The sequence below is a fragment of the Monodelphis domestica genome, chromosome 3 (assembly GCF_027887165.1).
Source record: "Monodelphis domestica isolate mMonDom1 chromosome 3, mMonDom1.pri, whole genome shotgun sequence".
Lineage (NCBI taxonomy): Eukaryota > Metazoa > Chordata > Mammalia > Didelphimorphia > Didelphidae > Monodelphis > Monodelphis domestica.
In genome coordinates this window covers 286,751,485-286,764,254 of record NC_077229.1, presented here as the reverse complement: position 1 = coordinate 286,764,254, position 12,770 = coordinate 286,751,485, and the positions used below count along the sequence as shown (strand labels likewise).

Genomic DNA, 12,770 nt, shown 5'->3' with positions numbered 1-12,770 from the left:
TAAATAGCTGAATTTCTTGTATATATAACAATATAGGGATTCATTTGCATTTTATGCATATTTGTAAAATAGTGCCCACCTGTAAATAAAGGCACTTGATACAGAAAATAAAAAGTAAACTCCTAGAGTAGTGTTTATTTCATTCTTTGCATCTGTATGCTCTGGCATACAAAGTGGTAGAGTTAGATATATAGAATCTGGGCCTGGAGACAGGAAGACCAGAGTTCAAATTTGGACTCACACAGGCTGTTTAACTGCGGGCAAGTCACTTAACCTCTGCCTGCCTCAGTTTCCTCAACTATAAAATGAGAATAATAATAGCACCTACTTCCTGAGGTGGTTGTGCAGAGTAAATGAGATAATATTTGAAGGTGCTTAGCACAGTGCCTTGTACTAGTTGGCACTTCATAAATGCTTGTTTCTTTCTTTCTTGTCTTGTAAACTATAAAGATCTACTTGAATGAAAGTTTTATCAACTTCTTTTAAATGCCTGTCTTGTATATATTCAACAATTAAAGAATGGCTGAATAAAATTGTGGTATATTAATATAAGTAGATCATCAGATTACAAGAAATAAGGAATCTGAGTAATTTAAAAGAAATATGGGAACTAAATAAGAAGTAAAATAAAGTCAATAATCCCAACTGTCATTTAGTATGTTGAACAAGTTGCCTAAACTCTGTGAGCCTCAGTTTTCTCATCTGTAAAATGAGATGGATTGGACTAAGTAACCTCTAAGGTCCCTTCCAGCTCTAAACCTATGATCTTGTGATTCTGCACAACGATTCAAACTCCCATATGGCTGAGAAGCAGTTGGGAAATAATAGGGGATGGGATATTTTCAATGATGATCAAGGTACTAGAAGAAGAACATTTAAGAGTGGTCAATCCGAAAATGCATTGATAGAAAAGCAGATGAGCCAATCATGTAAAGAGCTGAGGGCCAAAAGACTGATGGCGTGGTATCATACTGATATCCATAAAATGTAAATATACTTGTTTTAAGTAAGGATCAACTAGCCAAATACATCTCAAGGCACTTATTACATGGTTACTGCCTTCTAAATAAACACATTTACTGCTCTCATGTTTAGTGTGACTAAGAGAACCTGTTTTGTTATAGTTAGAAACCATTTTTGTTAATTTACCAAAATGTTGATGCGTATAGACCTATTGAAGAACTAGCTTCTTCCTCTCAGACCTCCCAAAAATGTAGATCAACTTATATTTGGATACTATTATTTTTACATCCGACTAAACAAATGTCAACTTGGGCCTTTTCTTCTGAATTAGTGTCATTATATGATTGGTAACAATTAAATCTAGTCTTGTTTACTTTTTTAAAAGTAAAATTCAGAGAAATTTTGTGTATTTTGCCAATAGTCTTCTGGCCCCTCCCCCACCGCCTTCTCCTAGTAGGGTAAAGGAAATATAGATCATACAAGAGGCTACTATGATGAATTGTAAAGGCCAAAAAAATTAGCTTGAATTTGTCAGACTAAGAAGAAATGGTAGAGGGTAAATTTTGTGGCCTCCCATGTACCAAGGGAAAGCAGAGCTTTTGGCAAAATTGAAAAATGTGTCCCTTTCTGAGCCCTGTTTTCACCTGTTAGCTATTGCTACTAACATTTTCATAAACTCATATTTTAATTTCCCAACTAGCTTTCTGTTCCCCAGTGGAAAGATGAAGGTAACCCCACCCCCATTTAACTCCACAATTCAGGGTCATCAGATCACCCAGTTCTATTATTTTAAAATAAACTCAATTATATTCCAAGAGTTGAAGTGATTCCCCAAATCATTTTTGATGTCAGGAACTAGGGACAGCTCCTTGAATTTAAATCCTGACAACTGTGTTATATTTTAGCAGGTGGTTTATTTTAAGGTCTGCCAGAATGAACAATCTCTTAACTGAAAATATATAAAAATATATACAAGCAGCTTGCCATACTACATTATAGAATGCTTTTAGTTTTCAATGGCATATGGCACTAAATAAAAAACAATTTGAGAAGCTACTAAAAATAATATTTTTACCAACTTATTTTTACAACTGAATATATATCTTGGTTCTCATTCTATTAAAATAAACATTTGTGTATTTTGTACCTCATTTATGTTATCAAAAAAGCACAAGAACTATACCAGGCTAGGGTTGTCTTTAAAAAACAAAATGAAACAAGCATTCTTTCTAATTACAAACCCACAGGTAGGCTCTTTTAAGGATTGTCAAACGAAAATTTTGGACTTGGACTTGGAAGCAGAAATGACTTCCTTTCAAAAGCTGTTAAAAAAAACACCCAACTCCATGTCTATGGGAAATAAATGAGTTAGACTTTATAGCTTTTAAGATCCCTAGCACCTAGAAATCTATGTTCTTACAAACAAATAATTTTGGATGCATTTATAGGTTAAATTAAATTTATTTTCAATGGATCATCATTTTAGAGTGATTTTAGGGTTTATGCTAATGTCAATGTTTAGAGATCAATAATTGATGGTAGTACAGTAGTGCAGGACTTGGCATTGAGAAGTATTAAATTTGGGGGCAGTTCAGTGTATTGAAAGCTAGAGACAGTAAATCCTGGGTTCAAATTCGATCACTTTCTTAGTGGACAAGTCACTTAACTGTAGTTGGCCTCAATTGCTTCTCATCTGCGAAATGAGCCATAGAAAAAAATGGCAAACCACTTCCAGTATCTTTGCCATGAAAACCTTAGATGAGGTCACAGAGAATCAGACATGACTGAAAAATGACTAAACAAACCATCTTCACTTACTAATCTCTATGTCTACTATCATTATATACTACCAAGGACTTATGTTTGCTTTGTTGTTTCTTGAAACATGAGTGAAACACATGTTTATTTTTAAATTATAAAGGTTTTAATAATAGTGTCTGAATGTTTAAGGACTTTACCACAGGTGAAATGGAGAGTTGATGAATTGTTCAGATAATGAAAGAATGAAAGAAAAAACTGGTAAAGTATTAAAGCAATTACTTGTATAATTCAAAAAAAGGTTAAGAGGAAAATTATTCACGATTCCAGTCAAGAATTTAATTGATATCACAACAGTAAGAGTTGATTTTACTGTTTTTTCCTCTAAAATAAATTTTTTTGTAAGTTGATATAAACATGCTACTTTAGAAATAAATACAAGATTTTAAAGGAAAGTTATGTATCATTCATTTGGAAACAACAGATTAAAAAATATTTTAGAAAAATAAGACAATGCTGAATGAGTTTTATCATTTACCAAAGCTAACTGAAACAAATATTTGCAGTTATTTGGAGTAGAATATCCTTCTTTCTTTTTGATCACCCCCGTGGGAGGCCAGAGAATCCTTCAATAGGAAACATACTCCCCTACATTAACATTCATGTATTCTGGCTAAAATTATTTTAATGAAACAGACAAAAATATCTTATACATTTTTAACCATTTGCAATAAGTTAAAAATATACAGGTTTTTAAAACAGTAAAAACCAATTAGCCTATTTCGGCCAGATTCAGTCAACAAGCTTTTATTTATTTAGTCTAATGTCAGGCACTGTATTAACTGGTAGAGATCAGAGAGAGGAAAAGAGTTTGACCTCAAGAAGCTTATATTCTATGAAACAAACTATTTCCCTTCATCTTTATGATTTATACTTAAGCAGTATTTTTTGAGAGACAAATCCAATTTTGAGAACAGAAAATAAGCTTAACAATCACAGATCATCTAGACCAGGAGTTCTTGACTGATTTTTTGTCATTTGCCTTTTTGGCAATCTGGTGAAGCCTGGGAACTCTTTTCTCAGGACAATTTTTTTAAGTACAAAAAGCAAAATAAATAGAATTATAAAAGAAACATTATTATATTGAATTATCAAGTAATTAAAAAAAAAAACGTTAAGAGGACCTCGGGTTAAAGAACACCTAATCCAAGACTAAGTACCCAATGTGATGAGAGTTGGTTTTCTTTGACTTATAAAAGTATTATTCTAGGGGATCAATGGGGAAGACATAAAATCTAGGCAACTGGTCCCTGCCCTCAAGGAGCTTACAGTATAGTAAAAGGATGACACATACAAGATACCTAGAATAAAAAAAACAAAAAACAAAAACAATATATAGAGAGAGCAGCAAAGTGCTAGAAAAGGCCCAAGGAGCTGTCATTACCAGCTATTTCGGTTTTAAAAACATGGGTAGCCAGTATTCTATGAAAACCAAATCATTTGCATCTTAAATCTAGAATGTAAGTTCTTATTTAGTAGTAACTAATAAACATTAAACATCAAAAAATCCTAGGCCTGTGTTCAATTACTAATCTCAATGTCTACCTTCATACACTACCAAGAACATTTGTCTGCTTTTGTTTCCTTGGGATATGAAACACAACTTTAAAGTTATAAATGTTTTAATGTGTCTGAATAAGCAAGGGTTTTTTATCCCCGTGGAAAGAAAGGAGAAGGTGGCACCCGCTTCCTTTTGTCTTTATCCTTTCGTCCCTGGTACCTAGAAGTGTCCGGGACATACTAGGTGCTTAATAAATGCTTGCTGAGTGGAACTGATTGAAACCAAACTACTTGGCTTTGGCTCAGTCCTCCATTGGTCTTCCTTTGCCTGGGCGTGGACAACCTAGGTAACTAACCACAAAGAGCAGTTTCTTTTAAGAAGCTCAAGGATAGAGACAGGGCTCTGGATTAATAACTGCCTCCACTTCCCTCCCCCCAGCCCCAGGTAAAGAAAAGAAGAACCAAACTCGCTTACGTCTGAACCCCCAGGTGTGGGGCAGCCCGGGCTCCAGAAGCTCACCATTAGGAAGCTTGGGGCCTGGGTGTGGCGGGAAGAGTGAACAAGGAGAGGAATAGACAAGCCCGGACTCCCACTTTACTGCTGGGGAATATCCCTTTTGGTGCCGCCGAGGCACTCCCAGAGATACCATCTCGCCTCAGCCCTTAAACAGCCTCGGGGCGCGCAGAGTGAACCAGAGCAGCGGGCTCCGGCAGGTTATGAATCAATCAAAAAAGCTCGTTAACGAGCCCACTCAAGACAGAAGTAGCAGGTTCCAGGCGCGGCTCCCCGTCCCTCCGCCCAAAGCGGGGGCCTGGGCGTGCAGTTAGCCCTAGGAACCCCCTGGAAGACCCCAACTCACCAGGAGCAGCAGTGCGCCCAGCCTCCAAGCTCCCTCCGCGGGGAGCACAGCCATAGCCGAGTCCTGTCCAGCTGCGTCCTGTGCCCCGGGCGCCTATACAGTCCAGACCCGTCCCCTGCCACCACCCGCTGCCCGCTCCGCCCCAGGGCAGGTCCCTCCCAGGCCCTTGGCCTCCCTCCAGGTTCGCTATAGCACCGCCCCCACTTCCAGCAGCGCTGACAGCGCAGTCCCTCTGGGTCCTCCTAGCTCGTAGGTGTGTGGCGGGGCCCAGGTGTGTGTACCGCCCTCCTGGGAGATAATGGCGCCGCGGGTCTTGATGTTAAGGAAAGCAAAGGAAGTGTTCCTGACCCCTCTCCTCTTTTCCTCCGCCCCCTAACATCCACAGAGACACCTGGGACAGTGACTTCCCTAGAGAAAGGACCTTGGCTTGCAGGCTCCGCCTCGCTTCTTCCTCCTGGGAACCACCTCCCCCATACTACTAAATCTAAGGGTCTGTGATTGGGAGAAGGCGGTCCCGGGAGAGGCTCGGGGTCTGGGACTGGGCAGCTCCCTCAACCTTTGCTATCCAAAGGCTGAGCCCTACCAGTTGCTGAGGTCGGGCTTATGGGTGTATTAATACGCCGTCGGGGGGAGGAGGGGGGCTCAGCTAGGGACTGATGACTCTCAGAGAATACCCTGAGGGCTACGCACTTTGGGTGGGGACTGTAGGTGTGCTTCCAGGGCCAGACAGGTAAAGGCAGAGTTGGAGACCGAGTGACGTGACTGCTTAACAACTGCTGCTTTCCTGGGCAGAAGCTTCGACGTGAGGACCAGTGATGATAAAGTATTTCAGGCCGCTGCTGGAGAAAGAAAGATTTCCCCATACACCATTTCCTCCGCCTGTACCTCCCTACAAGTTTATCTGGCTGTGGGAGAAAGAGAGTTATTAATAGAAAAGCTCTCAGGCAACAATCTGAATTATTTTGGCTACTGCTGACCTAGACTTAATTTTAAATGCATTTTTGTTTTTCTATATTCAAAGAGATTTTGTTTTCCCAACTACAAATAATATTTCAACATGCTTTTTCTAAAATTATAAAATCCAAATTGTCTTCCTCTCTTCCCTCCCTCCTTTTGGTGACAGCAAGCAATTTTGTCTGGGTTTTCATGCAAAACAAACTTCCATATTGGTCAATGTTGTAAGAGAATACTTATATAAAAACCAACCCCCCAAAAAACACATAAATAAGCTAAAGTGAAAAATACTATGAACAACATCCACCCCCACTGTTCTTTGGAGGTGGCTCGTATTCCTTGTCATAAGTCCTTCATAATCGTCCTGGATCACTGTATTGTTGAAAGAACAAGTTAAAAAAAAACAAACTTTTTAGTATTTATTACTAGGATTGGTTTTCTGAAAAAAAGCATATATATATATATACATATATATATATATGTATATATATACCCATTTATCAGCAACAAATTCTTTTTCCACCTAGCTCAAACTAGGAGCTGTGTCCAAAGAAAAAAATTTAGGTGTTAGGAAATCCTTAAACTTCTACAGTGGAAAAGTATATTCTTTCTCATAAAAGCCAGATTTTAGAATATTTGGAAGCATGTAAATTTAGAAGTAAGAGTTAACTATTATAAACACGACTTACTATACAGGGAGAAATGGTTGTGATCATTTTTTGTTCAAATTTTCTTTTCCTTCTACCTAATTGGGCCTTCCCACTTCCACCTCCCTCTTATGCAAATCATAGTCTCCTTAAAAGGCCCAATTCAACTCTCAAGATGGATGCCCTGGAGCCCAAGCCCAAGCCTTTTTACTCTGTACTCTAGCTAGTTTGGCACTTCAAGCCTTTCATAGACTGAATGCAGCCTAAATTCTATCTACAATTTTTACAAATTACTCCTTTTCACAGATCCTACATTCCAACCAATTCTCACCAGTTTCTATTTGCAAAACTATCTGCAGTCACGTGTGAGACAATTTACCTCCCTTCTTGCTTTTGCACACCATCTTATCCCTCCTTCATAGCATCCTTAGTTTACTTGAAAAAATCACTTCAAAAAGAAACCAAAACTATCAATAATCACATGAAAAAGTATTCTAAATCCCTCCTCATTAGAGAAATGCAAATCAAAACAATTCTGAGGTACCACCTCACATCTAATAGATTGGCCAATATAATAGTAAAGGAAAATAATAAATGTTGGAGGGGATGTGGCAAAATTGGAACACTAATACACTGCTGGTGGAGTTGTGAATTGATCTAACCATTCTGAAAGACAATTTGGAATTATATCCAAAGGACTTTAAAAGAATGCATACTATTACTAGGTTTGTACCCCAAAGAGATAATAAAAAAGGGTTGTACAAAAATATAGCCACACTCTTTGTGGTAACAAAAAAATTGGAAAATAAGGGGGTGTCCCTTGATTGGGGAATGGCTGAACAAATTGTGGTATATGATGGTGATAGAATACTATGTACTGTAAAAAATGATGAATTGGAGGATTTCTACATGAACTGCCAGAACCTCCATTAACTGATGCAGAATGAAATGAGCAGAACCAAGAGAACATTGTATACAGAAAGTGAAACATTGTGGAATGATCTAATGCAATGGACTTTGCTACTAGTAGCAATGCAATGATCCAGGACAATCCTGAGGGACTTATAAGAAAGAATGCTTTGCAAATTGAGAGAACTGTGGGAGTAGAAATGCAGAAAAAAAAAACCATATGACTTATCACATGTTTATACATGATTTGGGGTTTTGGTTTCAAAAGGTTGCTTTATTGTAAAGATGAATAATATAGAAATAGATATGAAGTTATAACATTTGTGTAACCCAGTGGAAATGCTTTTTGGTTCCAGGAGGGGGAAAGAAGAGGGGAGGGAAAGAAAATGTTATCATGTAAACATGGAAAATATTAAAAAAAATTAAAATTAAAAAAATCACTTCAAAATTTCCCTCTGAGGGGGCAGCTGGGTGGCTCAGTGGGTTGAGTCAGGCCTAGAGATGGGAGGTCCTGGGTTCAAATTTGGCCTCAGACACTTCCCACCTGTGTGACCTTGGGCAAGTCACTTAACCCCCATTGCCTAGCCCTTACCACTCTTCTGCCTTGGAGCCAATACACAGTATTAACTCCAAGATGGAAGGTAAGGGTTAAAAAAAAAAAGTTCCCTCTGAGCTTCTCCCCACAATCCTCCGAAATTACCTTCTATTTACATTGAGTATATTTTTCATTTACTTTTTTGTGTTCATTTTATTCTACCTCCTTCCATAGAATTTAAGTTCCTTTAGTGCAGGAATTTTAAAGAGATTTTTGCCTTTGTATCCTCATTGCCAGGCACAGTGCCCGACACATAATAGATATTTTATATGATTAATTGCTACTATTTCTATGGGTGTGTAGTGTTTATTATCTGCACCATTCATTTGGTGCTTCATCAGATATTGCTCATTACATTTATTTAATTGGTGTCTTGTATTTCTATCGTGTTCTAGTGTTATTATTTTAAATATTTGTATCTTTTTTTTTTCCTCCCCCTAGTAGAGTGTTGTAGGAAAGAGTGCTGGTTTTAGTATCAGAGGACCTGGGTTTTAAATCCTGGCTCCACCATTATGTTGTATAAATCATTTCATTTGCCCCTGCCTCAATTTTTTCATTTGTAAAATAAAAAATTTTCATCTGTAAGGTTCTTTCCATGTTTAAAACAAAGACTCACAAGCAGCCGGTGACAACTACAGAGGCATCTCACTACTCTCCACTGCCGGAAAGATCCTCGCCCGTGTTATACTCAACAGACTCCTGTCATCTGTTTCAGAGCAGAACCTGCCTGAATCACAATGTGGCTTCCAACCAGATCGCAGCACCATCGACATGGTCTTTATGGTGAGGCAAATGCAGGAAAAATGCCTTGAGCAGAACCCAAGTCTCTACATTGTCTTCATAGACCTGACAAAGGCATTCGACACAGTGAACAGCGAAGCATTGTGGGTGATCCTCAGCAAACTCGGTTGCCCAGCAAAATTCGTCAAACTGATCGAGCTCTTTCATGTCGACATGACAGGGGAAGTCCTATCTGGTGGAGAGACTCCCGATTGCTTCAAGACCTCCAATGGCATGAAACAAGGCTGTGTCCTTGCTCCGGTACTCTTCAACCTATTTTTCACCCAAGTATTACGATATGCTGTGATGGATCTAGACTTGGGCGTCTACATCAAATATTGGCTGGATGGCTCACTATTTGACCTTCGTCGGCTGACTGCAAAAACAAAGACAACAGAGAGACTCATCCTGGAAGCTCTCTTCGCAGATGACTGTGCTCTCATGGCCCACCAAGAAAATAATCTCCAAACCATTGTGGACACGTTCTCTACCGCAACAAAACTGTTTGGCCTGACTATCAGCCTCAGCAAAACAGAGGTGCTGTTCCAACCTGCACCAGGGAGGACAACGAACCAGCCGTGCATTACAATCGATGGCACGCAGCTTTCCAACGTCAACACTTTCAAGTACCTGGGCAGCACCATCGCCAACGACGGGTCCCTAGACCACGAGATCAATGCCAGGATCCAAAAGGCCAGTCAGGCACTCGGGCGGCTGCGCTGCAAAGTCCTCCAACACAGCGGTGTAAGCACTGCGACGAAGCTCAAAGTGTATAACGCAGTGGTCCTCAGCTTGCTCCTGTATGGTTGTGAGACATGGACACTGTACCGGAAGCACATGAAACAGCTGGAACAATTCCACCAACGTTCCCTCCGGTCAATCATGAGGATCCGATGGCAGGACCGAATCACCAGTCAGGAAGTCCTCGACAGAGCCAACTCCACCAGCATCGAAGTCCTGGTCCTCAGAACCCAGCTATGATGGTCTGGACACATCATTCGCATGGACCCACAGCGAATACCAAGACAGGTATTCTATGGTGAACTGTCAGCTGGACTCAGGAAACAAGGCCGACCAAAGAAAAGATTCAAGGATCAGCTAAAGTCCAACTTGAAGTGGGCTGGCATTACACCAAAGCCACTAGAACTCGCTGCCTCTGTCAGAAGCAGCTGGCGAACCCACATTAACCATGCCGCCGCCACCTTTGAAGATAAGTGATGTCGACGTCTTGCTGCTGTACGTGAACGCCGACATCAGGCCATAACCGCACCTCCCGTAACAACTGGCGTCCCATGCCCCATGTGCCATAAACTCTGCGCCTCAGTCTTTGGACTGCAAAGCCACATGAGGGTACACTGTAGATGAAACTGCACAAAGACAATAGTCATTCTCAATCACCGGGAGACTGCTATATACTATAAACTAATATTTAACTTGTTTGGTTGTATTTTTATATGTATGTCCTCCATACATATATACTTAAATATTTAAATGAATGTATGTAAGAATAATTCCTAGGGCCATTATTGCATTGCTTTCCTTTTCTATCTTTTCTCTTAAAGAAAAAAAATCATAGATACTGGCACCATAGATTGGGATGCTTTTTTAACCTTTTATCAAGGCAATCCTTCTGACCAGGAGTGTAATCCTTCCTTATCAAAACATCATCTAAAAATAACCTGCAGTTCTGTAGCTTAACACAGTGCCTGTCACATAATAAGTGTTTTAACAAGTGCTCTTATCTATCATTTCTCTGCCTAATGTCTCTAATTTGTGCCATCTGTCTACATATGTGTATGTAGGTCTATTGTCTGTCTAAAAGAATAGGAAGTTTTGAGCTTTTATACTTGAAACCTGAACCCAAGACATATATGATTACTTGAATTCCCTTCAACTGCTAGAAGATTTCACTTCAGCATATGGAATACAGAATTTTTCTGGGGGTGAACATATGAGAACATTTTTGCTCATTTTTGATGGGCTGTTAAACTTCCCTTTGGTGCTTTTCAAAGTAAGTTTCAGGATAGCAAATCCTCCTACAACAAAGTACATTCATCTTCTGAGAATTTGAGTGAAGTAGTTAGCATTGAGCAACATTCATACATTGTCACTACATCATCAAACATCATAGTGTTTAGTTTGTACTTCTCTTTCATTTGTTGTTCTATTGTTCATTATCTTTATTATAGTTTGTGAATGTGTTATATCTCTCTATTAGATGATAATTGGTCCATGAAAGCAGAGGCTAAGTGTTGGTATCTACTTTAATGTTTAGCACAGTGCTATGTATATAGTAGGCACTTAATTATCTTTTAGATGGTTTATTAGGTCCTTTTTTTCCAAACCCTTAGCTCCTGTCTTAGAATCAGTTACTGTGTATTGGTTCCAAGGCAGAAGAGCAGTAAGGGCAAGGCAATGGAGGTTAAGGGACTTTCCCAGAGTCACACAGCTAGGAAGTGTCTGAGGACATATTTAAACACAGGACCTCCTGCCCCAGGCTTAGCTTTCAATCCTCTGAGTTACCAAGCTGCCCTCTATTAGGTCCTTTTGACAGAAACTACTGATCTGGTTTTAAGGGACTTAGTGATATCTCACATTTTGACAGGAAACAAATTTAAAATTGGATTTTTAAGAACTTTATAAGTAGCTCTGAATGAATCAAATTCAGTTAAAAAAAATTGAATACCTACATTTATTATCTATTGTATACATGGTCACTGGTTTGACCATTCCAAACTACTAATAACTTTAAAAGTTCTTTTGATTTTAGCTGACTCTTGTGAAGATTAAATTTAACACTCCTCTTATTACAACAATGAAAATACTTAACTCTCACCTGATTGTGAAGATTAAATTGTAGCCCCTGTCTATTTTTAGAACATGGTACTTAAAAGTTAAGTATGTAGATCTACCCATTTTTAGATTTAATCACCAAAGGTGCAAACACCCCATTTCACACATTGAATGGGGAAGGTCAGTGACCTACATGTGTGATAGTGGATGATGAATCAGAATTGACTGACTGCCTTCTGGGGAGTCTTAAAACAAAGCATCAACTGTGATTGGTAGAAGTAAAATTAGGGGAAGACACAGGAAGTGACACAAAAGAAGCGTCTTAAAAAGGAGCTGTTACTTCCTGTGAGTCTGAGTTCTTCATTTTTTGGAAGTGGAGATTAGAGGAATTCTTTATTCTTTGATCTGCTGACTGGACCTGAAAATTGACACATGGTGAGTGAAAAGCTGACTCTTAACTGCTGGATTTTTCTGGAAAAAAAAAAAAAAACAAAACAAAAAAAACAAAACAAAAAACAAAAAACAAAAAACTATCCTCTGGAGAGACCTACTCTTGAGAGACACTTCCTGGGTCCTCAGCTTTGCCAAGGTTGGCTGAAACTAATTCTTTCTGCCTGGAGGAGCCAGGAGTAAATTACTTAGTGCTCAGGCTAGATATCTTACCTTATCCTCTCTGATTTCTTGCTTCACTCTTTCTACATTTTGTAAATAAATTTTAAATAAAATCTCTTTAGATTTAATTAGATTTCTGGTGACCACACTCTTAAATAATCAAGTCCAACCCTTTAAAAAATGACCCTCTTTTTGTGAATTTTAAAAGTCTCCATCTTGGTCTAGGCCAGAGACGCACTATTAAGAACCATGAGCGACTGCTCTGATAGCCCTGATGCATGGGAAAAATTTGAATAGTCCCGACAGGGAATTGATGAGACCCCCCTCCCACTTTATGGA

General features: G+C 39.0%; 1 protein-coding gene across 1 annotated transcript in view; it reads right to left on the bottom strand.

Annotated features, from left to right (window-relative positions):
- Nucleotides 1–5,695, bottom strand: part of DSG2 (desmoglein 2) — a 36,216-nt gene extending 30,521 nt beyond the window's left edge. Inside the window, exon 1 of the mRNA XM_056823841.1 lies at nt 5,142–5,695. Within this exon, the coding sequence (XP_056679819.1) occupies nt 5,142–5,195 (54 nt within the window). The 5' untranslated portion in view covers nt 5,196–5,695. The remainder of the gene's footprint in view (nt 1–5,141) is intronic.
- Between the last annotated feature and the right edge of the window lie 7,075 nt (nt 5,696–12,770).